Consider the following 27,931-nt stretch of genomic DNA (forward strand, 5'->3'; position numbering starts at 1 on the left):
CGAATAATACGGATACTCAAGAAAGGAAAAAGCAACAGGCAAATTTCTGGGAATCAGTCTTATTATGCCTAAACTAATTATCACATCGTCGGTTACACGGCAGATAAAGGTATTGCGCTTTGCCCCTGACTTGTGAGTGGACAAACAATAGTTGCGTATAGCTCCCAAATAGTTCCACTGTGTCGGATCTTAGGTCATTATTCAGCTCAGCCATGGAACCCATTGAAGGATATTGGCCGATGGAAAAAAGGGTCTGAATCAGAGATTTATGCTTAATCAAGTGTAGCGTCAGGGACTGTGGCTGTCATTTTTCCAACGCGTTTCCTCTTCTGGAGTACGAGATGAAGACATCACTTTACAACAACAAGCAGTGGTTACAGTACTATAATTTGCATAAATGGAGGTTCTTTGTAGATCTAGTTGCTGATATTTTGCCATTAGTTACACAATTCATGTTGATAAACATGAGGTGGTGACATGCTTTTTGAACTGGTGATATTGTATCTGATCCACTCGCGGAAATCTAGAACTTTAAAGTGCCGCGCTTGGTCAAATAGCGTCATCAATAACTCACCCATTCTGTCACTGGGCTGAACGAGGCCCCTGAAAATAAGAGAAAGTCCCATGTTATCGGTAATGATATTTCTCAAGCGCATGGTCTCCGAGAAGCGCGTTTGGAACCAATCGAACACTTGAGGTTCTGCCGAAAACCTTGGGAGATAGCCCTACAATTTAAAGTTAGGGTTGTCTATTGTAGGTTGTTCATACCCTAGGACTAAATAGATTTACAGTACTCTTGTAATGGACGGCGGCAGATTTACTTTTGTGCGCACTTCGCAAACTCTAACGTATAAAATGTGATACGTTGGACGTTTGCCATATGGCAGATACTTTGATAAAGGAGGACTGAACTGAAGCTTAACTTTCTAGGAGCTGTCGTTATCTGTCTGGCATCGTCAGCCATGAATTCAATCGGATCAGCGAGCCATAGGATGGCAGGTCCCCGCCGCTTCACGAAATTAATTCTTCAAGAAAAGAATATGTATATATGAAGACGAAATAATATAAAATTAGTACAAGGGTGCTAAGAAATACATAATTATTACACTTTTTCAATCCGACACAGACAGACCTACCATAAGGCCAGTCTAGGTATAAACATTCTTGTCCAGCACGAAGCCGAGAAAGAGACAACCAAAACACGTACAACTATGCAACCCTGGAAAATGCCAAACTCAGATGTAGAGGTCATCAGCACAATCCAAGGAGTAAAATCTCTCGCCGACGGTATCGCAGTTCTCAACGCCTCCCAGAGAAACAGTCTCCCATTACTGTACATCGACATTGAGCAAAAGAGTCTCGGCGGAAATGGAGAACTCAACCTGTTGACGATCCTGCTGTGCTATGGGACAGATTTTCGCCGACGATTATACCTTGTTGATATCAACGTCCTCGCAAATCAGGCATTCTCCACGCGAGGATATTACGGCGCCAGTTTACGAAGCATCCTCAATTCTCCATCCTACCAGAAAGTCTTCTTTGACGCGCGTCATTCCTCTCATATTTTATACGGCCAGTATGGTATAAAGTTGCAGAGTGTTCATGACCTACAACTCATGGAGAACGCTTGTCGGTCAAAGGTAGACAAGAGAGAGCATTTGCAAACGTTCGAACCGTTGATTCAGAAGTTACTCGTCCACGGCAAATCCCGAAGAAGATGGTTCGTAGACAAGTTCAATGGAGAGTGGCTGTACAGACACGGCCCTGGAGCACCGCATAGAGTCTTTCAAAAACGCCCGGTTATCGCGTACATTCGACTATACTGCTGCAGAAATGTCCGATTCATGCCGGAGCTGTATTCGAAGATCTGTCGTACGACACCTCTGATTATGGATCTCGTGGCTCAAGAGTCGCAGAACCGAGTTGATGAGAGTCAGAAGGAGGAGTATAACCCTTTTGCTTCTGGGCGGTTGAGAAATCCTTGGACCGCTGAGGAGAATAAGAAGCTTGATTGTTGGGCGGAGATGAATCCTGATTTTTTCGATTTGAGATTGGGCAATGGTGTTCTGTGATAAGAGTTGATGAGCAATTGGATTCACAAAGAGGGTCATGACGAGGGCTGCGAAGACTGTGGACAAGCTGGTGGGTAGTCCTATGATATTGGTTGTGCCAACGGAACCTGACACTTGAGAAGGCCGTTTGATGTCGTTTCTCGGCCACCTCGAGGGACGCATCATGAATGACCTCACAGGACTTAGAAAAGTGTCATATAATTAATTGCAATATTCACTCACACCTCGGAACATCGATTCCTTATCTTTAGAAGAAGGTTCCAAATCCCTCAACTGATATCTAGCTTATTACACCCCTCCGTCTGTCAGATAGAAGGGATAGATAAGGGTAGCCTGGAAGCCAGCCCAGGTCTGTAATCATCTTCCCTAAAACAGGCGAAAGATACCATCCTAATATAGAATCACTGGTCTTTCTGCCACCACATTATATCCCATCCTCCCATACCATCCTCACCTTCCATACCAGGCTTCCATCGCCAAACGCCAATCTTCTTGAAGCCCAGCTTCTCGTACAGTCCAGATCCTGCTGGAGTTGCTGACAACTCAATTGGGACACCTTCCTCTGCTGCCTTATTCATCCCCCATTTTACCAATTCCCTCGCAACACCGCGGCCTTGGTATCTTGGATCGACAGCGATGTCCATAATACCATACATGGCGCAATCGCCTGGGTCGGTGCCGAAGTAGCGTTTTGAAGATGGCAGGCGACAAGTGCGGGCCATGGTTGCGGCGTTAGAAGCTGATGTAAGAGGGTCTAGCATGTCTGTCATGTAGTCAACAGCTTCAAGGCCTCTGATATATGATTTGATTCCTGTCATGTGTGTTAGGGCTTTGGATTCAAGACGGCAGGGGCATAATTGAAGGCACCGAAGGGGACTTGCTTTTTAGGAGAGGCTCTTTTGTCTCTGGCTCTACTGCTTTCTCGTCGTCCTTCTCTTGATCTCGATACCAGATACACAATCCCATGAGCTCAGATTGTCCAGTCCAGCCATCATCCCCCTCTTCAAGTTCAGCAACGATAGTTGTTCCGGTTGGATCGTCCATCCCATGACGAACAATGCTCTCTTTTGTTTTCAAATACTTTTTGAGATACTTCTTTCGACCAGGAAACATGTATGCATCTTGTTCATCGTCGATGTATGCAGCTGCCATGATGGCCCCCGCGGCAGGGATGTCATCTCTTGTCGCGATTCGTATGCGCATTGTTTTGCTTGGGTTTGAAGAGAAGACCGGGATTCAAATAGCTATACATATATAGCCCAGCTCATACGGGATTCTATCGGCCCACCTGAGTATCTGACTCATTTTTGTTCCATATCTAAGTATACACAGGCTTATAGTGTTATGATGTATAGTTGCCCTCTTCTCTCATTGGACAGGGCGCTCTTGGTTGCCTGATGGAGACTAGCTCTTCAACAGAGAGTTGGTAGTGGATCTCATTAGTCAATGCAAATCAGCCCAAGCTTTGACATTGGAGGTTCCCGGCCCACAGACTATTTTTACGTCTGTGACGAGACGGAAAAGCTGCCCACGGCGAGTCGAATACTTCGTAGTCCTGACTCCAGAGGCCATCACTATAGTTTATATTGGAATAACTTCAACAATTCAGTCTACAGCTACAACATCTCTATGAAATCCTTGTCTATGCCGTCCCACCACTGCCATCTTTGTATACACCATGGATTCCTCGTCGAGGGCAAAGTCATCGGTCAAGACAACATCAGGATCGCACAGAAGGGTCAATCTGCCTCTTTCAATCTCTGATTTGATGCAAGTGATGATCTGAGTCTCTTGAATAATAGTCTCCAGCAAAGGCCCGCAACTCCCGAATGGGCGAAAGCGTGGTAATACCACATCCAAAAGGTAGTTCACAACTCTAAGATCAGGTGCACATGTAGATAATGTCCCAAATATCCACAAGGGGCCATTACCGTATATGTCGTACTTGATGGAACTTTCTGGATCTAGGGCCTCTGTCACGGATAATGCATCGACAACCAGTGGATGCAAGGGTAGCAAAGGGTCGGGGAATTCGTCGTTGAGTAGATAGAGGTCAAGTACTTCTCGCGAGGATATGATCTTACCCGTGAGATAATTGAGATAATTCAACACATGTTCTTGTTGCAGAAAGGTCCAGGGGAGAATATGTTGTAAAGAGCTACCTCGGCAATCAATATTACCGTTCGATAGCGCCTTAGGAACGATCGGCTCTGCAATCTTTGGTAGCGCTTCTCGCCATACGCGAAGCTGCACTTCATTTTGATAAAGGCCGTCCAGGACTTGAGACTTGTGCATCTCCGTCAAGTGGTGGCCCTGTACTTCTGAAGCGTAAGGAAATCCGAATACCTTTGAGTACCATAGTCGCCAGTATTGAAGTGTGCAATGATCTTCGATCCCTTGCTTTTCTGAACATATCTGAAGGACTAGGCGGTTGCGCAGCGCGAACGCATCCGTAAGAAGTGCTTGCAGATTCCCCGTTCCAACGAGAACTCGACTGGACAACTGTGAGATCTTCCTATGAGTTTCGCTGAACTTTTCCCTCTCAAGTGGCCTGAAAGGTAGTTGTCGGGTAAATTTCGTGTGGCGCAGTTTAGCCCAGCTTCGCAAGATCAATGGTCCCCATGGGAGACTGATGATATTCTCGAACCCCAAGCACACGATAGTGTCAGCGCCATCCAAGTGGGTAAAGTAAGATCCAGCGCTCCCAAAGTCCCACTCGAAGAGTGAAAGAAGGAGAACAGCAGTCAGGTACAGACCAACAGCGTCGCTACCCTCCAGGCTAGCATTGCTGAGCGTCTTGACGGCCGTAGCGTACAAAGAAATTGCCTGCTTCTTGTAAAGACTTACGGTGGTCATTTGAGGGTTACTTGATGGTGCTGAGTCTCCAGATGGGAATCCTTGGTTCGTGAGATGCAGCTGGTGGAGGTTGGCAGCGGCAAGGGACATAATAGCTGGTCTTAGAAAGGGATGTAACCACAGATCCCCAGTTACATCATCCACGAACGGCGCCAAGGACGTCGAAATGTCGGTGACAAAATGTCGTAAGAGTAAAGAATCTCGCCCATCTGAACCCAAGGGGAATGATGACCGAAATTGTAGGTTTTCCGGCAACGCTGGTGATCCTATCGCAGCTTTGGGAATAAGAGCTCTCTTTGTCGTACGGTGAGAATCGATGCCCTTTGCTGCTGACTTGTGCTCTTTCGCATAATTTGTCCATCTCAACTTCACACCATAGCCTTCACACTTGAAGCCCAGCCGGACGCAGTTGGCACATTCTGGTCTAGCCTCATCGCACTAGAATGCTTAGCCTGGTCCAAATAGACAATTGCATGGTTATTGATACGATACCTTGCGGCGTCTGGTGCGGCACGTATAACAGCCGGTTCGGGTACGATAAATAGTGGTCTTTTTCGGTTTGTCTGGAGGCGTACCATGCATTTTCAAAGTTGCGGGAAAGCGTTTTCGGAACCTTTTCATGATCTGGACAATGCGAAAAATCTCACAAGGTATTATTGATAGCTGTTAGACCTCTTGAGTCATGTCGAATATGCGGTACTTGCAGGAAGGGCATCACACAATGGCACCTTCTGCAAGGTTCCTCTCAACTAATGTGAAAAAGCTTGTCCACCCCACCCGCCCTTGCTGCCTATTCGATCTATTTCATAGCTGTATTACATAACACAAGGCCAACCACCAACCGAGGTGAAATTACTGGACCTATAACAGCCCGTAATAGGAGCCGCAGAATTGGATATTTGTGAATATAGACATCTACCAGCGACAATAAAGCATTCCATCTTCTCGTTAAAAGGACCAGATCAATGGGGGGTACTCGAGAATTTCTACCCTTTTTCTAAGAGAAGTGAGGGAGGAATTGCAAGTGGATCGTGTTCGGGAAGAGGCTTCTTACAAACTGCGAAAAACTGAGAAGAGTAAAGTTATAAAAGCAAGATCTCAGCTATAAAAGGCTTTGCTGGTGGAACATTTCCCCAGACTGGATTCTCAACCCTCAGCGTCATATATATATCCAATCAAATACGCTAGCCATCAAGTCCAGCGACAGACACTTGTTCATGGTACTTTGACGACCACTCTCCCGGTAATCTCCTGTCGTTTCAAAGCTCCAACTACATCGCTCACTTCTTCAAACTCAAGGACTTTAACCTCCGGGACTATCGTCCCATCAAGGGCATGCTGCAAGAGGTCTTTCATCTGTTCCTCTGTGCCAACGGCAACGCCAGTAACTGTAAGTGCTGCATATCGAGTCAGTAATCGGCTGCAGTCAGCAACCAGGATAATATCTTACATCTTGCAGAACATATTGTTGCAGAGAGGGGAATGTTAAAGTCATTCCTCGGCAGGCCAATCGTGACGATGATGCCCATATTTCGTACTAGATTCGGTGCTTGGATGAAGGCTTCTTGAGAGCCAGTCACCACCAAGACAGCTGAGGCTCCCTCTCCTGTTATCTCTTTGACCCTCTCCTCGACATTCTCGGTTAGAAAGTCGATGAAGTGCTCAGCACCACTGTCCAAGCTCAGCTTCCGTCTAGGCTCTCCAGTATCAACAGCAAGGACCCGCAGACCATTCAACCTGCTAGCAATTTGAACACCCAAATGTCCAAGCCCACCGCCAGATCCAGATATGACAACCCAATCACCCTTCTCAGCATATCCCTTCAGCTTCGACACAGCACCAGCCATTGTCAACCCAGCACAAAGCAAAGGCGCAGCAACTCCACCAGGAAGCTCATCCGGAATCTCAGTAACATATCTCGTATCAGCGATCATGTACTCCTGCAAAGTGCCGGGGACATGCTTTCCGGTGTTGAGCTGTTTTGGGCAGTTGTTGGGATAGCCTCTCTTGCAAATGGTGCAGGTTCCGCAAGCGCTGTAGAGCCATTTCACACCGACTCGCTTGTTGAGCAGGCCTGCGTCGACGCCTTTACCTAGTTTTACGACTGTTCCTACACCTTCATGACCGACTATGGGGTTATAGGGACCCCATCCTGATAATGCACGGATTTCTGAGCCGCTGGGTCGAGTTAGTTCATGGATCTCACGGCAATGGTTACGCTTACCAAAGACCAGTAAAATCTAGCTTTATAAGAATCTCGTTCTCACCAGGATTACCAACCGGGATATCCGATCGAATTACAATTCGGGCGTCATTTCCAGGGCTCTCGATCAAGGCTGCCTTCTGGATTGATGGGACAGTAGAGCTCATGGTGAAAATGACGCTGAGATGGTAGGTCCCGCCGGGCTTGAGCGGGTTTAAGTGCCACTGTAAATGCTGATCACAGGGGGGCGGGGCCTGGAGATTTAGTGGGCTTAGCAGCCGAACTAAAGTGCCGTTCCGTGAAGCTTGCCGATACACATGCCGAACCCGGATCAACATTTCTGCGCGGAATGGATACAGATCTGCAAATTGAAGAGTCAAGAAATACATCATGAACTTTTTGACGATAACCATATTTGATGATGATTATATCTCTGATGTTTTACTTGATACCATTCCTTTCAAGTAGCCTGTTCCTTGTGACTGTACCTTGAGCCTTCTGGCTGTCCTCAAGTATGTCCAGCGATGGGCTTGGCCTGATACAACTCCTCCAAATACTTGACCTCCTCATCACTCAGCTTCTTCCCCCTAGCACCAATAGCCTGTTCAATCCTCTCAACACTGCTAAACCCAATAATTGGACTCGTAATACGCTGATTGATCCAAGCCAGCGCAACATGCGCCATAGGCCAATCATGCTTCTCCGCAATCTCAACAACCCTCCCGATAATCCTCTGATCTACCTCCGATAACTCCCCAGACCCTTCCTTCTCCTCCTTACTCCTCTCCGTAGCTCCAAACTGCGCAGGCGGTCGTGCAAGATGTCCCCTACAAAGCGGCGCCCACGGAATAATCCCAACGCCCGTGTCGTTGCAGAAACGGATCATCTCGCGTTCTTCCTCGCGGTACAGGAGGTTATAGTGATTCTGCATGCTGATGAATTTAGTCCAGCCGTTCTTCTCAGCGACGAATTGCATGCGTGCGAATTGTGTTGCCCACATGCTGCTTGCGCCGATGTAGCGCACTTTTCCGGACTGCACGAGATCGTGGAGTGCTTTCATGGTTTCTTCGAGGGGCGTGTCGTCGTCAAAGCGGTGAATCTGGAGAAGGTCGATGTAGTCGGTGTCGAGACGTGCGAGGGATGCGTTGACTTGGTTGAAGATTGCGGCGCGGGAGAGGCCATATTGGTTTTGGTAGTCTTTTGAGATGGCGAATTCGTCTTTAAAGTTGATGTGACGAGCGCCTCAGATGCGTCAGTATAAGTGAGCGAGACTGAGTGAGATGGTGCTTACCTGGCTCTTCACCTACACCCCAGCGGCATTTACTAAGGATGACAACCTTGTGGCGGGGAATGTTGAACTTCTTTAACGCTTTGCCAACGATCTCCTCCGACGCGCCATTGCTGTAAGTATTCGCGGTATCCCAAGTGTTCAAACCGCGATCATAAGCAGCTTTGAGAAGTTCCAAGGCCTAGAAAGCTATCAGCAACATGTCTCTGCTGCAAATTGGTGTCATACCTCATCCTCTCCAATGACCCAAGGAAGCACCCTCTTATCACCAAAACTCATGCATCCAAACACAGGGACCGAGATGCGCAGACCTGATTTACCCAGGTTGCGATACTCGCATTTCGAAGCCTCGACGGATTGTTTGAGATGAGGGGGGAGTTCTTTTGCAGACATTTTGACGTGAAGAGTGAGAGAGAAAGGTTGGGATTAAGAGGGGAATAAGGGAATATTAATGATCTGAGATGAAGTGAGATAGGGCGTGATAGGCGGATAAATAGAGAGCAATGTCATCATTATGTTGCGTGCTTTGGTACCCCGCTGCTGATGTTCGTTGATGCAGTGTTTTGATGAATTCAATTCGTCGTGATTGCAGATGTGCTTATCTTGTGCATGAAGCTATTCCCAGTCGGTACGCATCGCTTAGGCTATTCTCCCATTACAACACTGGTCAAAGTAATAATCATCCCTGACGTATGCCTCACAATTAACGTTGGCCGACATCAATTAATTATTCAGTGGATATTCTGCACAGAACTTCTTTACCACATGGAAACGCCAGCTCTGCAACGAATTAAAGACAAAGGATGACCGTCTCACCCCAAGATTGGTCCTCTCGCTTCAGCTAAGCCAATTATGCTTCCTATAGCTCCTTGGCTGCTTGGCCACCGGCGTGTCGATCCTCAAACCGCTTAGCTCACACTTGTAGCGTCTGCCAAACCAGTCCTGCCAGTCAAATCTTGCGGGGATTGATCACCATTCTGTGGGGAAGGCCGTCGGCAAATGCCATCGGATCCCGGGGGCAGGGAGCAGCTGACGTCTTGCTTTTCAATCCGAGGACTGCGAGTTGACAACTTTGATCCAACATTATCACGACCTTTGGCCCGATATCTTATCACCAGACCCTGTTTGTTACCTCGGTATTTTACTATTATTGGGAAACGCGAGGAAAAATGCAGTCCACCAAAACTATGAGGAAGCGAGTCTCGAGAGCTTGTAATTTATGTCGGGCGAGAAAAGTGCGGTGCATCATTGAGAATCCGGCTGGTCCTTGTGTCAATTGCAGACACAACGACAAGGTCTGCACATTCAAGCGCCGCCATGGAATAATGTACGTTACATCACCACTCCAACACTCATTTTCTAACTAACGAGACAGATCAACGACTCCTTCACTACGACCAAACGAACCCCCGACGCCCCGATCCATCGAAGAAGCAACAACCACGACATCCGAACCCCGAAACATCCTCCCCGCAACACAGAAGCCCTCACCACCATCAGCCCCTACAACAATCGCGCAAACATCACAAGAAGCATCGAATTTCGCGCAAAATGCCGCTGGATCGCCAACGCATCCCGATTACGCATTTCTCCAAGTCCCTGATACAAAAGACCTGCTCCCGCAAGATTTAGCATTCCTCGTTAGTCAAGGATGTTTTGTGGTGCCGCAGCGCGCGGCGCTGGATGATTTTCTGCGACAGTATTTTCTGCATGTTCATCCGATGCTTCCGATACTGAATGAGAAGGATTTTTGGCTTTCGTATAATTCGGTGGATAATGATGTGGAGTATGAGATGCCGATGCTGGTGCTGCAGGGAATATTGTTCATTTCTTCTGGGGTAAGAGGCTCGATTGAGAAGACGGAGATAATGCTGACGGGTATAGTTTGTTTCGTCCGAAACGATTAAAATGCTGGGCTTTGAGGACGTACATCAAGCCAAACTCGCATTCTATCGTCGATCAAAGGTACTTCCCTCGCCTTGAGTATACAACATCGCTAATCAGAGCAGCTTCTCTATGACTTCAGCGTCGAAAAGTCTTGCATCGCCATAGCCCAAGCCTCCCTCCTCCTCGCCCACACACACCTCATCCCCCGCTGCATAGCAGGCAACAAGCCCCTCGGCTCAATCTGGCTCGGCATCGCCATATCCTACGCCCGCGTCGCCAAAGCCCACTGTTACTCCTCCCTCCGGCCCAACAAAGACACCGAAGTCGCCAAGGTCCAAAAACTGCGCAACACCCTCAAGCGCCTCTGGTGGTGCTGCATCATCTGCGACCGCCTCCTCCCCCTAACATCCCGCCAGAGCATAAAAATCACACCCTCAAACTTCAGCTTCTCATGCTCAAAGTTGGGAAGTGCGGATTTGTGCGATGAGCTGTATAATTCTGATGTGTACGACTCTACGACCAAGACGCTGCATGCTGAGTTGCTTTCGAGACTGGTGGATCTTTGTGTGGTGCTGACGGATGTTTTGACGGTTACGTCGGTGCTTTATAATAATCCGTCGTGGATGTTGTCGGGGAGGATGGAGGTTGGCAAGGATGCGAGTTTGTGTCAGATGGAGCTTTGTCGATGGTATAGCTCGTGGAATGAGACCAAGACGACGTTGGATGAGAGGATGGCCGAGGAGATTTCTCCGGCGCCGTCGATTATCTTGTTCAAGAATCTCATTGAAATGTACTACCAGTGAGTTTGTCATGCGGAAGATGAGGACTACAAAAGCTAACTTGAACAGCTCAGCGAGACTCTCAGTCTGCCATTACAACATTCTTCGATCAAGTTTATTACCGCCCTCTCAATCCGATACACAGCTCCGACGACAAAGCGAAGATCTCCAAGGTTCAGCATCACGCGTAACAGAGTGTCTTCTCGAGTTCGACCGTCTAGGGCTCTCACGCTGGCTCCCAATGACTGCGTAAGTCATTCCTCATATAGCCTCAACTTATCACTAACAGTTTGCAGCATCGGATGCACAGCATTTCCACTGGCACTTCAGATGATTGACGTTGAACTTCTCCGTCCCAAGAAACCTGCATCACCAGAAGAAGGCGTCAAACTCACCCAAAAGGAACAACACGTCGAGAATATTCTCAAACAGATGAAGAGCTACAAAAAGAAATATTACATCACAGACTGGGTTATGCGAGCTATTCGACATGTCGTTGAACTTGCCAGACAACGATCACCGGCACCGTTGTCCACCGAGGACGACTCTTCACCAAGTAGTTGTCTCGATATGCTCAAAACACGACCGAGTTACTACTTACGACTCGTCATGACGCTCGATATGAGTATCAGCAACGGCAGACTCCCAGACGAATGCGACTTTCCTCCATCGTTACGAAAAGCAGGTCGGGGCCTGGGCTCCAGATCTCAAGCAACCTCCATGCCAACCGTCGACGAACAATCAATGAAGCGTTTCTCCGCCATGAACAAACATCTCATCCCAGACAATCTAACAGACTTTGTGGATCAAAACAACATCATGACTTCAAGCCTGCAAACTCAAGATCTACGAAACATCGACCAAGAAGCGTTCTTCAACAATAAACAGCCCTTCCCCGCTGATTTAACAGCAGCGTTATGCGAAATTACGAATATTCCACCGCTGGATTTTAGCGATATGTCTTTGATGGATTCAACACATTTTAACGACTTTGGCGGCGTTCCTTTTTGGCCTTATGATTTATTGGGGTCTCCGCCTGATCAGGCTGTTGGACAAGTTGAGGAGGTTGGGATGAATGATATGTTTAACGGATTGATGGGGGATATGAATGATAAGAATTATGAAGGGAATGGTAAGGAGGGTGGAGCGAATGATATGGTTGTGGATTCTTTTTGAGCGAGGCATGTATTCATATTGGGACGGACTATAAAAGCACTTGTTTTCTTTCAGCTGGCAGAATTGTCTTCTTGATTGTTCAGAATTGACTATTCTGCAACTACCACTTCACCAACTCTTGAACCTTGACAGGCATACCACTCTTCATACTATGATTCGCCCCAACACCCACCAAAACCGCATTCCCTCCATCCCGAATATTAGCAGCCCTCTTGAAATTATCAACCTCACCCCCCAAAAGAACATCCTTCAACAGAACAGGATCACCTCCTCCATGACCGCCCTCCTGCTTCACAACATCCACAACATACGGCTTATCAAACAGGGGATAAACAACAATCTTGGTCTGCTCGACACCGCCCTGGATGTACTTCTCGTCCTCTCCCGAAGCGTCCTTCGTTACGGGATCGCCGAGGGGGTTGTACCCGCTCTCAACGACGTTGACTTCGATACGTCCCTTGCTGCCGTTGAAGACACAGCGATATCCTTCCCATGGGGCGTAGGCATATGTGTTGTATGTCATGACGGCGCGGTTCTTGTACTTGATGATCATGGAGAGGTTATCCTCGATGGTGATACCCTCTGCAAAACAGTTCCTGTCTCGGATATAACCATCTTCATGCTCAGCGTCAAGATACAACTTCTTCATGCGTTCATTCTCATCAAGCTGGAACGCAAAAGGGTCGTTCTTTGCATTCTCATTGTTCTGATACCGTTCACCGAGATTCTTCTCCCCACGCCTCTCAGCGTTTTCTTTGCCGTAGAAACGAAGATCACCAAGGCAGTAAACAAGCTCAGGCTCAGTGTTGAGCCAGAAATGCACAAGGTCGAAATGGTGGATTGACTTGTGCATCTGAATGCCACCACTGGTTTCTTTATGTCGATGCCAACGTCGCATAAAATCTGCGCCGTGTGCACAGTCGAGAATCCAGTCCATGTGTACTGTTGAAATCTCGCCAATGACGCCAGAGTCGATGAGTTCTCGAACTTTAGTATGATGCGGCGCATACCGGTAGTTGAAAAGAACACGGACTTGTTTCCCCGTCTTCTTCTCTGCGTCAATCATAGCTTGGAGTTTATGCTCATCGATAGTCATTGGTTTTTCCGTGATGGCATCGCAGCCTAGCTCCATTGCTCTAATGCAATAATGGTGATGGAAAAGATCAATTGTCGTGACGATAACAACATCGGCTTTCTGCTCTTGGACCATCTTGTCAAACTCTGTGTCCTTGTACGTTTGCACTTTTTCACCGCCGAGTTCGACGATGTGCTCGTTTGCTACGTCCATGCGAGTTTGGTTCGTATCGCAGATTCCAACAAGCTTGGCGACATCTTTGAAGTCCTGGATGATAGCTTGGTAGTACATAGCCGAGCGAACGCCCATGCCAACAATGACATAGCGCTTAACCTGAGGAGTAGCCATGATGAAATAACAATGTCCAAATTTCTGTGTATGAGTGACGATGAATGATGAACCCCTCATGGACACGAGGATGTATAAATACCCTGAAGAGGTAATCCGACGTCGGATTACTCAGAGTGAGTACCCCGCGTTGATTCGGGGGAGTATTTGCCGAACGAGGTACAACTGTCAGCATATGAGAGGTGGAGAGGATGCTTGGCTGAAGTGCAGATCGGGCCTGATTTGGCCAGTTACATTGGAATGCCAAGATTCGTGGCATTCGTCGTTTCAACTCGTTGGATGATTTAGGATCGTTGAGAATTGTTTCCACTAAAATGCTATTCGGTCGCTATTTTTGGGACCGAATTGGATCAAAAGCCTCACGATATTGAGATCAACGATGGGTCTGAATCTCGTTCGCGGGAAGAAGACCGATTTGCATGATGCGGAGGTTGAATCAACAGATGGTATCAATGGATTTTTGGAGATACCTATACTATGAAAACAGTACCACACACAGCCTGCAGGAAAATCCGGAGCTCTTCCAATTGATTTAGAATACAAATACAAATTCATCGTTGACCAAATCCGTCATATCATCAAACGCATGGTCTCCAACCGTCGCATCCCTCGCATTTTCGATATGCTGTCCTTCGGTCGCTTTTGACCTTCGAAGACTATCTGCTTCTTCGGGTGAGTATAAGCTGTAGTCCACAATCACTGCATCTTTTCCAGCCATGACGCGACGGCGGCTATGGTCGCGATTGAGGTAGGTCAGGTACATAGTGGTGACTACGACGAGTCCAACAATTGCGATGTATAGGAGCAGATTCCAGTACAATCCTCGATGATACTCGGGAGCCTCGGATGGTTTGTAGAGAAGAGGGCCAATGATGTTTCCCAGGGATTGGCCGATGAAGAGGACAGATGAGTTACATTTGCCTTTGGTGTCACCAGCAGTGTTGGAGGACGACCATGAGTAGATGAGAGGAACTGTATAGCGTCAGTACGCGAAACATATAGTAGTAGGAAGAGACGTACTTATTCCTGGGAAGACAGAGATCATGTAGTATCCGCCAAGCAAAGTATTCCTGCCATCAGGCGTATGCGGCGTTGAGAGCATGATCATGCAGCCAACGATTGGGAAGAGAGCCAAAAAGGCAATAACTGGGCCTTTCTTATGGTACTTAGTCGCGACATAAGAGCCTCCAACTGTAGAGATGAACTGAACAACACCAAACGGAGCGTTGAAGAGGATGGCTTGGAACGAATCGAAGCCAAAGGACTTGATGAGAAGAGGGCCAAAAGAGCCGACGCCACCAGAGGGTACTCTGGAGAAGATCTTGTTAGCTCCTATTTCTCACTAAGATTATGTTTCACTTACGAGATACTGAAAATGAGAGAGAACCAGAGCCAAGTCTTTAGGTCTCGCATGGTCTCCCAGAAATGGTCCCATCGCCATTGCCTCGACATGACGCCAGTCTGATTCATTCTCAGGCGCTCAATCGCGATAAGTTTATCGTGCTTATCGAGAAATTTGGCCTCTGCGGGAGAGTCGGGCATGTATGAGAACAGAACGGTGGAGAAGCAGACGGTGATGATTCCAAAGGCAACAAAGATGGTCTATCATATGAGTAAACCGTCATGCAACAGAAAGGGCTGCTCTTGAACTTACCTGGTATGGTTTTAGTCCAAACGGTAACTGCGCAAGCCACCAAGTGGCCAAACTCCCAAACTAAACCCGTCAGTTCAATCCAATCCCATCATGTAGCTCTCAACTTACGACACCAGTAAATCCATTCATAGCATACCAATACGACATTCTAAGCGGCTGCTCCCTCCTCCTCCAAAACATCTGCGTAATAGCCACGAAACTTGGTGCAATACTAGCCTCAAAAGCACCTAGCCAGAAACGTGCAAAGAGCAGACTGTGGAAGGTATGCGCCGCAGCCATAAATGTTAGGGTCAAACCCCAGAGTGTCACCATGCAGCTTGTGAATTTCCCAATGGGGAGTTTGACGAGAAGCCATGCTAGTGGGAATTGCGCGATGAGTTGGGCGACGTAGACTATTGAGCTTAGCCATGAGAATTGGTTGCCTTTGAGGTTCGTGTCTTCGATGAGGCCGAAGATGGATGCATATGCGATAGTTGCTTTGTCAAGACCTGCAGGGATCAATATTATTTTTGAATGGGTGATGTGAGATTTTACCTTGGAGGAAATAAACTGCTAGCATGAGAGGCAAAACAACCATATCAATCCGCCTCAACACGCGCGCATCATCTTCAGGCGTAACTTTAATCCTCCTCTCTGGCGAAACCCCAAGTCTCCTCATCAAATCCGCCGCAGCACCGCTTGCTCCATCAGGATGGCTTCTCCCACGCGCTTCTTCTCCGTCTACGAGATCCATGAGAGGGTGTTGGTCGTGAGATGACGCGCCCGGGTCGGGCGATGTGGAGCCCAGGCCTCGCGCTGGCATTTTGATGGAGCCAGGATCAATTGAGGTAATTGACTGAGAGAGGGAGGGGTTTGAGAGAGAGGATAGGTTTATGTTGAGATTGAGTTCTTGGGGTGCAAGGGATGGTTAAGGGATGATGACTGCTGATCTTGGCCAATCATGGATGATTGAGCTGGGGATTTGACACGGGTTAGATAAGCATGTATGTATGTATGTATGTATGTATGTATGTGTATTTTTCGTCTGGGTGGCTGTAACGAAGCCAAATCTCCTACTGGAGCAAAAGACGTGCTGAGCTAGCTAGGTACAGGATACCCCGCTTCCTTCACCATCCAGCATACCAATGGCACAAAAGGTGCTGTATTTCTCAAGCCCGTCACCCGTCAGCGGGTTCGAGGGCAATCTATTGTCGAACTTTTTCCACCGACCAGAATTCTCTCGCGCATCACTACATCTGCTGACGCAGTCCACAATCTCCAGTAACCAAGTTGTAGCTCGTAGTCGACTGTCGCGGCGGCAGGGAAAAACCTCGGGAAGGGATCAGAGGCCGACGGTGCGGCTTGCCTTTAAAGGAGAAAAACCCATCGCAATCGGCGTCGTTGATCGGAAGGATGTCGCTACGAATGCCCGGGGCATCGCCCTCCGATATCTAAGGCGTTCTGGTTCTGAGGTGCCGCCATTAGATCCGACAAAGGTGTTGTCAGAGAAGGCGAACTCTCCAAAATTCCTTCTCTGAAAACTGCTGTTAGGGAGCCGATAGCGTCCCCGCAGTTTTTGTGTGGTCGCGTGGCCTGCAGAAAATCCCGCTCCTAGCACCGCACTAACAGTGCGTGCCAAGAAAGAATTTTTACAGGAGAGAGTTGAGGGTTAGATAAGCAGACTGAAGCGCGATAAGATCTAGGGTAGCTGAACTTGAGAAGTTCATGATTGTAGGGATTGAAGCAACGCAGCATAAATGTCGTGTGAAGTCAATTGAAATTAATAAAAATTGAGCTCACGGCTTCCTGTAATAATTATAATTGAATCCGTTGGGTGGAGTCTATGATATGTCGTGGCGCACTTTGATCTCAAGAGCTAGGCCATTGTCTTCACTATGACTTTGACCTCCGACTAATGTTTACTGCTCACAGCTTACCGTTGAGTTCGGACCAGTTCATCCACGCGACACAACATTGCCATATTATTAGGAGCCATCTGCAACAAACTTGATATTCTCGATGCTGTGAGACACGAATCTCGTGAATGATGCACACAATGATATTATAGCATCATAGCAACGATTACCTGCATCGACATACGTGGATCACGATGCTACGTCATCCGCCACCCCCACCTACAAGTTTCATAAAACAAACCAGGTTTCCTAGCTCATCAACCCATCAAGCCACATCTTCAATAAACCCCATCTTTTCCCAAAATCACTTTTTTATACTTCCCCTTATGAACGAAGCACTAGGATCAATCTTCTCCGGCGCAATACCAAGCCAATTCATGGGCGGCCAAAACAAGCCCGCCGACGGCGCGGGCCCCTCCGAGAGCAAATCCAACACCAAAGAGCGCATCGCCAAGGAAATCCACTCCCGCGTCGAAGAAGCAAAAGGCCTACAAGAAAAATCCCTCGAACTGCACGAAAAAGCCGATAAGGAAGAAGATCCCGAAGAAGCGGAGAACATACGGCATGAAGCACGAGAAATCGATAAAAAGGCTGCCAAGCTCATGAAGATCGCGGAAAGGCTGGAGAAAGGATGGATACAGGGCGGTGCTATGGGAACGGGGATAGGCGCGGGTGTAGCTAGTGGGCTGGGGCTCGGGGTAGGGGCGCTGTTGACGGGAGTTGTGGCGATTCCGACGGCGGGTTTGGGATTGCTTATTGGGGCGGGGACGGGGCTTGCGCATGGGTCTTGGGTGAAGTTTACGGATGCGTTTACGAAGGATGAGGCTGATGAGATTGTTAATGAGGCGACGGAGGAGGCGGAGAAGATTGCAAAGGGTTGAGGGAGATGTCTGAGATGAGCATGAACTGGGTTATGGAGGATTATCGTAAAGGAGAGGAAAGGTTTTACGACGCGTTAGGTTATTCAGATTGCATTTGGGTTTGCATTTGGTTACAAGGTGTACTGCTAGCCATCAATTTCATTCTTTCGTTGGTCCATCATTACGTCTCTCTGTCATGCCAGCCACTCATAGTAGCAGCATCGGCATCAGCCCTATCAGTGTTACCAAACAGCATGTCAAATGTCACATAAACCTATGCAACAATGCAAAGTCCCGCCTCTAAAGCATCTCCTGCGTGCTGATCATCTGCTCTCCCCTCGGACAAATCCCGTTCCAGTCCAGACAGTCGGGCCCATGAATCCGCATCAGCGGAATCACCACCGCCAAGGCCCTTTATACAATTCCATCCTAGCGCAAGCACCCAAAACTCACATGAGTGGACACCTAAAAAAACCCAACCCATCATCAGCCCATCCTCCTGTGGGGGCTTTAACCCACTGACCAATCTCTGACACGATCAGATAAGATCTCAACGGTCTGATAATCAGCACCCTAGCAGTTTTTCATCTCGCCAACCGCGGAGAGTCCTCAAAATGGTCTAACTTGAAGTTAAAAGCCGTCTTTACGTACTTAGTCGCTTGGCAGCGGTAATGGGATTTGTCAGGCATGCTTAAAAGCAAGGTTAAACGAAGAAGGGGTCCACGCCAAGACTAGCTATCAATCAGCTCTCTTTACTGTTAGGAGAAAGGATCATCGTGATGCGTGAGTGAATTAGGAAATAAGTGCCGTATGACTGAGGGGATTGTTTGACACATAAGATGCGGCCTTCCCAAGATTTTGAGGGAAATTAACCTGGCCATCTTTATCACTGACTCTGATTGCCGTAAGTCAGTAATAATGGCAGATAATTCGGAGCGAAAGAGTCAAGAGGTGGTGGAGGAGGAGATCTCAAGGCCTGGTTCCACGAATGAGGCTTTTAGGAAGCTATGGACGAAACGAACCCTTGGTTTTGCCATCGGATGGTAAGTTTATTGTGGCTTGATTGGAGTCTGGTGAAGCTAATGTTGGGCAGTATTCTTGTCATGTTCTTCTTCATGAACCTGACCGTCTATACAGGCAATGTCTACGAGCCGTATGCGACAAGTCACTTCAAGGCACATTCTCTCCTTGCGACTGGTGCCATCGTCAACGGTCTCGTGCGCATCGTGTCGTATCCACTGCTCGCTAAGCTCGCCAATGTAGGATTCCAACAAAAGTGGTGATTTGGACCATCGCTAATCGAGTCTGCAGTATTTTGGACGTCCCCAGAGCTTTGCTGGTGCTGCTATCTGCATGGCCATCGGCAACGCCATGTACGCAGGCTGTTCAAACGTCGACACCTTCTTAGTACGCACCCCTCACCCCATTTACCTTATCAATCTAACAAAAGTCAGGCAGGTGGAATCTTTGACGTCTTCGGCGATACATGGTGGAACATCATCCAGCAGATCTTCGTCGCTGACATAACAACCCTCGTCAACCGTGGTATAATCTTCACCCTTCCCGAATCCCTCTCCGCGATCCCCACCCTCTACGGCGGAACTTATCTCGGCGAACACATGCTCCTGCACTCAAGCTGGAGATGGGGTTATGGTATGTGGGCTATCATTCTACCCGTCACTGCTATTCCGACGATTGGTATCATGATCTGGATGAATCGCCGGGCTAAGCGCATTGGTCTGATCACGGAGAAGATCTCGTTCATGCATGGTGCTGAGCCTGGTGTTGTTGGGAAAATAAAGCATGTTGCTACGCAGCTTGATCTTATTGGTGCACTTCTCCTCATTGGTGGTTTGGCTATGACGCTGTTGCCGATGACAATTGCGGGAAGGAATAATACCGATCGATGGAGTAGGCCTTCGTCTATCGTTCTCATCATCGTTGGTGTTTTGACCTTCATTGCTTTCCTGGTTTGGGACGGAAAGTTCGCGTCGAACCCGATTATTCCTTACCGAACGATCCGCGAGCGCAACGTCATTGTCGCATGCGCATCATGTATCGTCATCGCCATGGCTGATAGTATCTACCGACCTTTCCTTTCGAGCTTCCTCCAAGTTGCGGGTCATTACTCTCCTGGAGCTGCAACGCGGGTCGATAACGCTCAGCGCGTGGCGTACAACATTGGTGCACTCGTCGCTGGTCTTTCACTCAAGTTCGCCAAAAACACAAAGCCCTTCATCATGCTTGGAGTTGTCCTGATCATCCTCGCCTGTGGTCTTCCAATCTACCTTACCAACATTTCCGGCACCCACATCGCCAGCGAAGCTGCATTCATCACCTCCAAGTCTCTTCTCGGAGTTGGCCGTGGTTTCACCCAGGTCCCACTTCAAGTTTCACTCCAGGCCGTCCTTGAAAACGAGCAAGTCGGCATTGCAACAGCCGTCTTCCTCTCATCGCTCGGCTTTGGCTCCAACCTTGGCGTAACCATCAGCGGCGCCATCTGGAACTCTGTCCTCCCCCGAAAGCTCAAAGCCTACTTCGGAGAGGAGGAAGGCGGCAAGATCTTTGGTTCTATCGTGGTTGCGCGTGCATACGAAGCTGGAACTGCTGATAGAAATGCCGTTGATGAATGCTACCGCCAGACTCAGCAGACCCTGGCCATTGGATCAGTCTGTGTATCAGGACTTCTCCTGGTGATGGTTTATCTTGTTCGCAATGTTAAGCTTGGAGCTGAGGATGAGAAGAGAGCGGCACAGGCTGACAAGGAGCTTGCTTGGGCTATCAAGCATAAAGAGGCTCAAGAGGATGCCCCCGTTGAACTCGAGAGTGGAAGGCGTTAAAGTAACCCACCACTAAGTTTGGCGTCTGACTGGGCGACTAGAACCAGCATGAACTCAGGTGAGTGCAAAAGTGATTAGAAGAAGTCCATATTGGACTACTGTAGTATATATAAGGCTTATCAGTTAAAAGAAGGGAAAGTTCGTATTTATCTGTATATGATACAATTTCTATCCCTATGCGTGCTCATCCAACATACTAAGTTTCATACCGAATAACCAACAAAAACGCCAAGATGCAATCCCCATACCCATGTACTCCTACTGCTTCCCAGCCGAGATCATCGAATCATGACTCAAGATCCCCACAAGCGTGTCCCTCTTAATACACTTCTCAAATGAAAAGCTACTCGCTAGCTCTTCCAACTCCTCCTTGCTCTTATCCCTAAACAACTCCGCCAACTCCCATCCCACATACTCACTCATCAAACACTCTCTAATAACCCGCTCAAACTGTCGTTCGAAAGTCCAGATCTTGGGATATTTCGTATCTCTGTACTTCTCCAGCACTTCTTCCTTCAAGCCTTGGATGAATGGTTCGTAGAGGTGCTTGACGCCGTCTTTGTTGACGACGCCCCAGAAATCAAGACCGAGACGCTGTTTCTTGGCGATGAAGGGCGCGATGAGGCGCATATAAGGGGACTCGGGATCGACGTATACCATGCCTTGGTAGCCGACATCTTTATACAACCAGATAGACCAGTTGACATCTGTTTCTCTGTAAATAGCCAACTGCTCTTGTAGCAAATTAAAGCGCTTGGCGTTGGTCTTGATGGCGTCGTCACCCTCCTTATGCTCATTCTGATAAACAGGGCCAAACTCTCCATTCCAAATCGGCACGTTCTTCTCCCTCATGAACTGCACCTTGCGCTCAAAGCTCTTCCTCAGCTTAGTGTTTTGTTCGTCTGTACCTTCGTACTGCTCTCCAAGAGGAAACCCGTAGAAGCTGTAATCGTGACAGGCGTACACAGCGTTGGGAAGAGGGTTTTTGGGAAAGGCGCGGAAGTCCATTGCGTAGGTGTTTCCATCGATGAAGATCATGTGATCGGGATCGATGGCGCGGACTTCTTTCTCGGTGCGTTCGTACCATTTTACGAGCTTGGCGCCGTATTGGCCTGATGAGGTCTTGGTCTCGTCGGCGGGTTCGTTGAGGAGGTTGTAGCCTGCGATGACGGGGTTTCCCTTGTAGTGAGCTGCAAGAGCCTTCCATAGCTGAATAGCTCTGTCTTGATGGTCTTTGAAGTCCCAGAACGCCGCGCGTGAAAGTCCAGAATCACTATGCCAATCTTGGTTCTGACCACCAGGAACGGCATGTAGATCAAGGACAGCGTAAAGGTTATGTCTTCCGCAAATATCCACACAGCGATCTAACCAATCGAAACCAGATTTCTTGAGATTATCTGGATCCATATCATCGATAAAATGACGATAATTGAACGGGATGCGGATACAGTTTAGACCCAACGACGCAAAGTAAGCGGCATCAGAGTCTGTGAAGAAGTGGTATAAAAGTCTGTCAAAGAAGAAGTTTGCCTTTTCTTCACCCATGACTTCAGCCATTTGTTGTCTATGTTGGTGTTCGTGGCCTGCGTAGCCGGTGATGAAGTTCTCCATGTTGAGCATGCCACCGATGGCAGCGCCCTTGAGGATGACGGTGTTGCCGGAGGGGTCGACGATGCGACTACCCTCGGTATGAAGCATTTTACATGTTGATGGTTTTTGGGGGACGGCTTTGGGGACGGCTTCGTAGGAGCCGGAGTTGTCTGCTGTTGCGACCATGGTAGAGAGTGTGAGATGTTGGTATGAAGAAAGAGGAAATCAGACAATGAAGAGTGAATAGACAACGAAGTCGCTAATGCGAGTGATGCTCTGTGAGGTCTGCTTGTTTCTGAAAGTCATTACAGCCTTCACCTAAATAGTCCGTACACCCAAAGTGGAGTGTTTTCTTACGAGCGACACTCCCCGATACGATCCGCCACGACACCACTAAGAACCATTCCCCCGGAATCCCCATAATTCACCAAGACCATTACTCGTAAAAACACGGGGAAGTACGCTTTAACAAATTTATTAGTGTACATCACAAGTTAAACGCTCAGCCCATGTAAAACCTCCTCCAAGAAATTCCGATGGTTCGACAATCCCGGGACATCATCTTCCCACGCCCTCAAAACCTGCATAATCCTCTCACACGCATCCCTCCACCCCGCGGGCATTCCCGATCCCAAGAGCCGCGCTGCAAGCAACACCGTCGCCGATCGGACTAAAGCTCGAATCATGAGCCACGTCCCGTGATGACGATGTAAAAAGCCCGCTTCGTTAATCTCAACATTAAGAACATGATACTCTAAGCCCTTTTCTACAAACTGTCGCCCGGGAATGGGTGTAGTTACGCCGCGCTCTAAGGCAGCGAGATGCGCCATTACGAAAGGCCAGTAGAGACGTTCAAAGAAGTTTACCAAGTGTCCGCGGAGAACGAAGCAGCATACATTGTCTTCAAGGGGGGTCGAGGCGATGGAAAGTTCGGGGGGGAGACTTTCGGCCCATTCGTTGGCTTGGGTTTCGTAGGCGGGGATGAGGAGGGACAGTTGTTTGAGGAAGTCGATGTTTGATGATGATGCGCGATGAAGTTCGAGGATGTCGTTGCATGTTCGGCTTGAGAGACGTCGGAGGGATATTTCGGAGAGGTAGAATAGCCAGGCTGTGTGTTGGCGACTTGATGCTGTAGTCTTGGTGGACTCCAAGGGATGAGGAGGGGTTGGGAAGAATGGTGGATATAGTACGCTTGAAGAATATGGCATACTGAAATCTGGAAGAGATAGTTCGCCTCGTAACTCTCGCTCAGACTTCCAAGCAGACCAGTATACAGCTTCTTGCTGGGTCTCACCCAGCTCTGGTCTCGCTAGATCTGACCCATCCATTGCACTAAGAGACTGCGCTCTCTGCAGGAACGGCAACGTCTGACATGTCGCTAAAGCCTGCGAGAAATACCGCCAAGCCTCGAATGGTCTGAACGTGCTCATCAAAAACACACCCGAAAGAAAGAAACACTGCGCCCCAATAATATCCGATCTTGCCATCAACGTCCCAATCCTCTTCTGCGCCGCCTGAAACAGCGCCTGAGCCTCCAAATACGGCGTCGAATCAGCCCTCAGATGAAAACTCGCATCAAGCGGCGTCGCAATCTTTCCCAGCGCACAGATAATCAAGGTCAAGCATGACCCAGGCGACCAATCGATCCCATCGATGACCACGTTGAGAACAACTTTTCTAGCAGCAGCTTCTTCGAGGATTGGGTTTTTGCAGTGCACGTGATCGAAGAAGTTGTCGAGAAGTGCTTTTACGCCTTGTGTGTCGAGATCTGCAATGTCGGCTAGCGATGTGCAGCCGGGGGAATAAGATGGGGATGGTTGTGGTGGATCGGGGTGGAGAGTTGTGTGGGATGACATGTCGCGTGAGAGGACGGACCAGAGGAGGAGGCTTTCCATCTTCTCGGGGAGAATACTTCGTAGGGGGATGTCGCCCAGACTCTCTGGGGATAACTGCGTAGGAGACTCCTCGGGTAAAAGTTCATGTCCAACATCTTGATTGGTAGTGTCAGGCTTTGGCTCGCGAATCAACTTCTCCAATTCATCCAAACGTTCCAAGATCTTGAGACTCGCAGGGTCAAATGCCGATAGATCAACCGGGGATTGAATGCACGTCGCCCCAACACTGACGCAGTATGAACAAGCCGGCTTTTGGTTATCGCACTTTGTCTTCCTAGCCCGACACACTTGGCACGCCGTGTTGGCTCGTTTGCGGGGATAAAACGCTGTACCCCTTGGCGCTGGTCTCTTCCCCGGCCGACGATCCGCTTCAGCTGACATTTCTGATGTTTGCGGGGACATGATGAAGGGTGCAGAAACGTGGAGGAGGAGAAACGAATGTGGATGTCCACGTCGGGGAATATCGCCCCTTATACCTCTTGACTCGTGACGCCGTAAAGTGGGCTCTCATCGGGGAATGTCGCTCATATCAGCCAAACTGGGGTAAGCTCAGCTTTTCATCATCCCCAGATTTTCGGTCTCCCCACAAACCCCAGACTGGTCTAGACCGTGTTAGCTAAAGCCAATTCTTTTTTGCGCATGATTTTCGTGCTTCTTTTCTTGTCATGCCATGTCACACTTGACAACCAGTATGAGTATGGCCTGTCTTTAACCGGAAACTATTGATGATACTACGCTCATGACTTGGTTATGCAGCTGTATATAAGACTCGGCAGTTGACCCCATCTTTATCACCCAGCATCCATCATCAGTTTCCACTTTGTCTTATCAAGAGTCTACTGTTTCAGTCATGGAGACGTCGAATACTACCGGCAAATCAGATCTTGAACTCCAGGCCAAGGTGTCTGGTACTGAGTTCATTGATGCCAAGAGCCATGCTGTCGAGGCAGACCGTCAGGCTGAGCATCAGTTGACGCTCAAGCAATGCTTTAAACAACATCCGGCTATTGTTTGGTGGTGCTTTTACTGGTCAATCGCGGCTGTAGGCTGGTAAGACGAATACCTGCCTTCTCATCAGGATCCCGATAGCTAATCACTCTGTTATAGGGGCTTCGATGCTCAGATCAACGGTGCCATGATCTCCGTCGCCGCCTTCCGACGCGACTTTGGGTGCGCCCGTCATCCGACCTCCCTTCTGACCACCACTAACGACTTCTAGATATGTCGAAAACGGCGAAGCTATCCTCCCCGCCGACTGGCAAACCGCCTTCAACTGCATCAGCTCCGTCGGCGGCTTCTTCGGCGGTTTCATGTGTTCCTGGATCTGCGATTACGTCGGCCGAAAGAACTCTCTCGTCATGGCACTACTCCTTGCGACAGGCGGTACGATCGGAGAATGCATGTCCAACACCAACGTCGCTTTCCTCATGTCCAAACTCATCATTGGTCTTGGATTGGGCTTCTTTTTGACGCTTGCCCCTTTGGCGACGTCGGAGATTTCGCCTGTGGTGTTTCGTGGTATTGCTACTGCGGGCGTTAACCTTGGAATCGCGATTGGTCAGTTGGTTTCGAATGGTGTTATCAAGGCTTTTGGTGAGAGGACGGATCATTGGGCTTGGAGGGGTGCGCTGGCTACGCAGGGTATCTTTATTGTTATCCTTGCTGCTGGTCTGCCCTTCGCTCCCGAGACTCCATGGTATCTTGTTCGCAAGGGTAAGATTGAGGAGGCGAAGAAGTCACTCATCCAGCTCTACGGATCTGGTGTTGACATTGACGCCAAGCTGGCTACTATCAAGGAGACCATCGCCGAGGAACAAGCTGCCTCGGCCGAAGAAGCTTCTTGGATCCAGTGCTTCAAGGGAACCGACCTCATCCGTACTATGATCAGCATGGGTGTCTTTGTCTGCCAACACTTCGTCGGTATCATTTTCGTTCTCGGATACTCAACCTACTTCTTTCAACTTGCCGGTCTTGAGACCTCTCGCAGCTTCGATCTCGGCGTTGGCGTCACAGCATGCGGTGTTCTCGGCAACATCTGCAGTTGGTTTGTCGTCAACTCTTTCGGTCGTCGCAAGATCTTCCTCTCCGGCATGGGAGCTCTCACAGTCCTCCTATTCCTCATCGGTATCATGGATGTAGTCCCTACGTCAGCTGCCAAGTGGGTGCAAGCCGCATGCACAGTCATCTACGCTTACGTCTACTTCGCCACTGTCGGAGCCATGGCTTTCGCTGTTCTTGGCGAGACAGCCTCGCTCAACCTCAAGGCCAAGACGATGGCGCTTGCCACTGCCACACAATCTGTTATGGGTATCGCTATGAACTTTGCCATTCCGTACATGGTCAACCCTGATGAAGGTAATCTCAAGGGCAAGGTTGGCTTCATCTTTGGTGGTCTTGGTTTGATTGGCTTTATTTGGAGTTGGGTTTATGTTCCTGAGCTCAAGGGACGACGATATGATGAGATTGACCACATGTTTCACAACAAGGTCAGCCCTCGACAGATGGGAACCTATAAGCTGTAAAGGAGTGGCCTGTGATGAAACACGGAGAGGGTTATGGTGATGGTTTGTGCTTTGTATTTATATCAACAAGATCTGCGGATGGTAGTAATTGGCAATGAGTCATATTCTGTTGCAATTGGATCTATGATATCTGTAACGGACCGAAAGCCTGCTTACAGTATCGATTATACACTTTAATGACCGCCTAGCATCATTCGGTGACGGTTCTTGTATGACGGCCTATAAATAGACCACCCGGATAAGCACCGCAGCAATTCTTAGGATCTTATCATCCTTCCATGACACACATTGAGCTTGCTGTGCCTCCTGTCAGCACGAAAGCTGCCAATAACACCGTTGAGGACAGAAAAGCCTTCTCATGATGAGATCTATCTCAAAACCTAGGGTATTAGGATATGTGGTCCTAGCTTAGTTCCAACATACCTATAACTACCTACCGTCTGTCCATAGTAGTATATCCTATTATCTTGAACTGCTAGTAACTCTTTATGTCTCTCAACGTGATTTCCGACCGCCGTTCGCGGTCGCCATTATGCAAAATAAGCTTCATCTTCTTTACTGTGCCACATAATCTCTCGACTCAACAACCCCCACTCTCCCACATCTCTAAGCTCGTAACATCATTCCAGTTTACCAAATATGCGTTCTGCACACACGTTGTGCAGCAGATTAAGGATGCACGTATCAGATCTGATTTTCCGTTGACTTTCAATATCCACAAGAGACATTGGAACCTCCCGAACCCAGTTTGGAGAGTCTCTACGACACTGGCGAACAACATATACGGCAAATCTGTAGACTACGCCCTGCTTCCTGTAAATTTTCTGAGCTCCAAGTTATTACTGTTCCATGGCAATAAAGCTAACAGTATGATGCAGATGTCTGGAAGTCTTTAGAGTTCCAAGGCAAGAGGTCGCGTCTAATGAATTCGGAATCAGTTGCTCGACCGAATCGGCAACGAGCCGTAATCTAGTTCAGAAATGGCACCGGG

At 48.5% G+C, this 27,931-nt stretch overlaps 13 protein-coding genes across 13 annotated transcripts; 5 read left to right on the forward strand and 8 right to left on the reverse strand.

Annotated features, from left to right (window-relative positions):
- Positions 1-1,226: 1,226 nt before the first annotated feature.
- On the forward strand, positions 1,227-2,072 carry FOXG_02758 (uncharacterized protein; the record flags this gene model as incomplete). Its single annotated transcript, XM_018380221.1, has 1 exon — positions 1,227-2,072. The coding sequence occupies one exon, from the start codon at positions 1,227-1,229 to the stop codon at positions 2,070-2,072; it is 846 nt and encodes a 281-aa protein (XP_018236443.1).
- A 223-nt stretch (positions 2,073-2,295) lies between these two features.
- On the reverse strand, positions 2,296-3,275 carry FOXG_02759 (uncharacterized protein; the record flags this gene model as incomplete). The annotated part of the gene is made up of 2 exons (XM_018380222.1): positions 2,296-2,883; positions 2,954-3,275. The coding sequence occupies 2 exons, from the start codon at positions 3,273-3,275 to the stop codon at positions 2,474-2,476; spliced, it is 732 nt and encodes a 243-aa protein (XP_018236444.1). The 3' UTR covers positions 2,296-2,473.
- A 365-nt stretch (positions 3,276-3,640) lies between these two features.
- FOXG_02760 (uncharacterized protein) lies at positions 3,641-5,678 on the reverse strand. The gene is made up of 2 exons (XM_018380223.1): positions 5,421-5,678; positions 3,641-5,366 (listed from the first exon to the last, which is right to left on the reverse strand). The coding sequence occupies exons 1-2, from the start codon at positions 5,547-5,549 to the stop codon at positions 3,678-3,680; spliced, it is 1,818 nt and encodes a 605-aa protein (XP_018236445.1). The 5' UTR covers positions 5,550-5,678; the 3' UTR covers positions 3,641-3,677.
- Positions 5,679-5,882: 204 nt separating this feature from the next.
- On the reverse strand, positions 5,883-7,350 carry FOXG_02761 (uncharacterized protein). Its single transcript, XM_018380224.1, has 3 exons — positions 7,153-7,350; positions 6,379-7,106; positions 5,883-6,325 (listed from the first exon to the last, which is right to left on the reverse strand). Exons 1-3 carry the CDS (start codon positions 7,296-7,298, stop codon positions 6,144-6,146), a joined length of 1,056 nt encoding a protein of 351 aa, XP_018236446.1. The 5' UTR covers positions 7,299-7,350; the 3' UTR covers positions 5,883-6,143.
- Positions 7,351-7,483: 133 nt separating this feature from the next.
- FOXG_02762 (alcohol dehydrogenase) lies at positions 7,484-8,902 on the reverse strand. The gene is made up of 3 exons (XM_018380225.1): positions 8,648-8,902; positions 8,423-8,600; positions 7,484-8,373 (listed from the first exon to the last, which is right to left on the reverse strand). The coding sequence occupies exons 1-3, from the start codon at positions 8,810-8,812 to the stop codon at positions 7,640-7,642; spliced, it is 1,077 nt and encodes a 358-aa protein (XP_018236447.1). The 5' UTR covers positions 8,813-8,902; the 3' UTR covers positions 7,484-7,639.
- A 539-nt stretch (positions 8,903-9,441) lies between these two features.
- FOXG_02763 (uncharacterized protein) lies at positions 9,442-13,761 on the forward strand. The gene is made up of 6 exons (XM_018380226.1): positions 9,442-9,746; positions 9,795-10,257; positions 10,304-10,384; positions 10,429-11,105; positions 11,155-11,334; positions 11,382-13,761. The coding sequence occupies exons 1-6, from the start codon at positions 9,589-9,591 to the stop codon at positions 12,259-12,261; spliced, it is 2,439 nt and encodes an 812-aa protein (XP_018236448.1). The 5' UTR covers positions 9,442-9,588; the 3' UTR covers positions 12,262-13,761.
- Positions 12,247-13,730, reverse strand: FOXG_02764 (oxidoreductase). The gene has a single exon (XM_018380227.1). It carries the CDS (start codon positions 13,682-13,684, stop codon positions 12,362-12,364), a length of 1,323 nt encoding a protein of 440 aa, XP_018236449.1. The 5' UTR covers positions 13,685-13,730; the 3' UTR covers positions 12,247-12,361.
- A 317-nt stretch (positions 13,762-14,078) lies between the features above and the next one.
- FOXG_02765 (uncharacterized protein) lies at positions 14,079-16,302 on the reverse strand. Its single transcript, XM_018380228.1, has 6 exons — positions 15,873-16,302; positions 15,447-15,826; positions 15,339-15,398; positions 15,048-15,286; positions 14,705-14,994; positions 14,079-14,656 (listed from the first exon to the last, which is right to left on the reverse strand). The coding sequence occupies exons 1-6, from the start codon at positions 16,138-16,140 to the stop codon at positions 14,217-14,219; spliced, it is 1,677 nt and encodes a 558-aa protein (XP_018236450.1). The 5' UTR covers positions 16,141-16,302; the 3' UTR covers positions 14,079-14,216.
- A 1,168-nt stretch (positions 16,303-17,470) lies between these two features.
- On the forward strand, positions 17,471-18,373 carry FOXG_02766 (uncharacterized protein). Its single transcript, XM_018380229.1, has one exon. It carries the CDS (start codon positions 17,560-17,562, stop codon positions 18,112-18,114), a length of 555 nt encoding a protein of 184 aa, XP_018236451.1. The 5' UTR covers positions 17,471-17,559; the 3' UTR covers positions 18,115-18,373.
- Positions 18,374-18,973: 600 nt separating this feature from the next.
- On the forward strand, positions 18,974-22,804 carry FOXG_02767 (uncharacterized protein). The gene is made up of 4 exons (XM_018380230.1): positions 18,974-19,136; positions 19,187-19,352; positions 19,405-19,500; positions 19,548-22,804. The coding sequence occupies exons 1-4, from the start codon at positions 19,012-19,014 to the stop codon at positions 20,931-20,933; spliced, it is 1,773 nt and encodes a 590-aa protein (XP_018236452.1). The 5' UTR covers positions 18,974-19,011; the 3' UTR covers positions 20,934-22,804.
- FOXG_02768 (uncharacterized protein) lies at positions 21,046-22,933 on the reverse strand. The gene has a single exon (XM_018380231.1). It carries the CDS (start codon positions 22,707-22,709, stop codon positions 21,192-21,194), a length of 1,518 nt encoding a protein of 505 aa, XP_018236453.1. The 5' UTR covers positions 22,710-22,933; the 3' UTR covers positions 21,046-21,191.
- Positions 22,934-22,972: 39 nt separating this feature from the next.
- Positions 22,973-24,841, reverse strand: FOXG_02769 (uncharacterized protein). Its single transcript, XM_018380232.1, has one exon. The coding sequence runs from the start codon at positions 24,818-24,820 to the stop codon at positions 23,018-23,020; it is 1,803 nt and encodes a 600-aa protein (XP_018236454.1). The 5' UTR covers positions 24,821-24,841; the 3' UTR covers positions 22,973-23,017.
- Positions 24,842-25,089: 248 nt separating this feature from the next.
- Positions 25,090-27,220, forward strand: FOXG_02770 (uncharacterized protein). The gene is made up of 3 exons (XM_018380233.1): positions 25,090-25,468; positions 25,526-25,588; positions 25,638-27,220. The coding sequence occupies exons 1-3, from the start codon at positions 25,269-25,271 to the stop codon at positions 26,938-26,940; spliced, it is 1,566 nt and encodes a 521-aa protein (XP_018236455.1). The 5' UTR covers positions 25,090-25,268; the 3' UTR covers positions 26,941-27,220.
- The last annotated feature ends 711 nt before the right edge of the window (positions 27,221-27,931 follow it).

Source organism: Fusarium oxysporum, chromosome 8 (assembly GCF_000149955.1).
Source record: "Fusarium oxysporum f. sp. lycopersici 4287 chromosome 8, whole genome shotgun sequence".
Lineage (NCBI taxonomy): Eukaryota > Fungi > Ascomycota > Sordariomycetes > Hypocreales > Nectriaceae > Fusarium > Fusarium oxysporum.

Excerpts from the sequence above, each read along its gene's own strand:
- FOXG_02768 (XM_018380231.1), bottom strand. The coding sequence starts at position 22,709 with ATGGTCGCAACAGCAGACAACTCCGGCTCCTACGAAGCCGTCCCCAAA.
- FOXG_02766 (XM_018380229.1), top strand. The coding sequence starts at position 17,560 with ATGAACGAAGCACTAGGATCAATCTTCTCCGGCGCAATACCAAGCCAA.
- FOXG_02765 (XM_018380228.1), bottom strand. The coding sequence starts at position 16,140 with ATGCCAGCGCGAGGCCTGGGCTCCACATCGCCCGACCCGGGCGCGTCA. Across the intron at positions 15,287-15,338 it reads TTGGACTAAAACCATACCAG|ACCATCTTTGTTGCCTTTGG; the intron begins GTAAGTTCAAGA and ends CTCATATGATAG. Across the intron at positions 14,995-15,047 it reads TCTCTCATTTTCAGTATCTC|AGTACCCTCTGGTGGCGTCG; the intron begins GTAAGTGAAACA and ends GATCTTCTCCAG.
- FOXG_02764 (XM_018380227.1), bottom strand. The coding sequence starts at position 13,684 with ATGGCTACTCCTCAGGTTAAGCGCTATGTCATTGTTGGCATGGGCGTT.
- FOXG_02761 (XM_018380224.1), bottom strand. The coding sequence starts at position 7,298 with ATGAGCTCTACTGTCCCATCAATCCAGAAGGCAGCCTTGATCGAGAGC. Across the intron at positions 7,107-7,152 it reads CTAGATTTTACTGGTCTTTG|CGGCTCAGAAATCCGTGCAT; the intron begins GTAAGCGTAACC and ends AACTCGACCCAG. Across the intron at positions 6,326-6,378 it reads AACAATATGTTCTGCAAGAT|CACTTACAGTTACTGGCGTT; the intron begins GTAAGATATTAT and ends CTCGATATGCAG.
- FOXG_02769 (XM_018380232.1), bottom strand. The coding sequence starts at position 24,820 with ATGTCCCCGCAAACATCAGAAATGTCAGCTGAAGCGGATCGTCGGCCG.
- FOXG_02767 (XM_018380230.1), top strand. The coding sequence starts at position 19,012 with ATGGCAGATAATTCGGAGCGAAAGAGTCAAGAGGTGGTGGAGGAGGAG. Across the intron at positions 19,353-19,404 it reads TGCTCGCTAAGCTCGCCAAT|TATTTTGGACGTCCCCAGAG; the intron begins GTAGGATTCCAA and ends TCGAGTCTGCAG. Across the intron at positions 19,501-19,547 it reads CAAACGTCGACACCTTCTTA|GCAGGTGGAATCTTTGACGT; the intron begins GTACGCACCCCT and ends AACAAAAGTCAG.
- FOXG_02770 (XM_018380233.1), top strand. The coding sequence starts at position 25,269 with ATGGAGACGTCGAATACTACCGGCAAATCAGATCTTGAACTCCAGGCC. Across the intron at positions 25,469-25,525 it reads TCAATCGCGGCTGTAGGCTG|GGGCTTCGATGCTCAGATCA; the intron begins GTAAGACGAATA and ends ACTCTGTTATAG. Across the intron at positions 25,589-25,637 it reads GCCTTCCGACGCGACTTTGG|ATATGTCGAAAACGGCGAAG; the intron begins GTGCGCCCGTCA and ends AACGACTTCTAG.
- FOXG_02762 (XM_018380225.1), bottom strand. The coding sequence starts at position 8,812 with ATGTCTGCAAAAGAACTCCCCCCTCATCTCAAACAATCCGTCGAGGCT. Across the intron at positions 8,601-8,647 it reads GGGTCATTGGAGAGGATGAG|GCCTTGGAACTTCTCAAAGC; the intron begins GTATGACACCAA and ends ATAGCTTTCTAG. Across the intron at positions 8,374-8,422 it reads GGGTGTAGGTGAAGAGCCAG|GCGCTCGTCACATCAACTTT; the intron begins GTAAGCACCATC and ends GACGCATCTGAG.
- FOXG_02763 (XM_018380226.1), top strand. The coding sequence starts at position 9,589 with ATGCAGTCCACCAAAACTATGAGGAAGCGAGTCTCGAGAGCTTGTAAT. Across the intron at positions 10,385-10,428 it reads CATTCTATCGTCGATCAAAG|CTTCTCTATGACTTCAGCGT; the intron begins GTACTTCCCTCG and ends TAATCAGAGCAG. Across the intron at positions 11,106-11,154 it reads CTCATTGAAATGTACTACCA|CTCAGCGAGACTCTCAGTCT; the intron begins GTGAGTTTGTCA and ends TAACTTGAACAG.
- FOXG_02760 (XM_018380223.1), bottom strand. The coding sequence starts at position 5,549 with ATGAAAAGGTTCCGAAAACGCTTTCCCGCAACTTTGAAAATGCATGGT. Across the intron at positions 5,367-5,420 it reads GCCGCACCAGACGCCGCAAG|TGCGATGAGGCTAGACCAGA; the intron begins GTATCGTATCAA and ends TAAGCATTCTAG.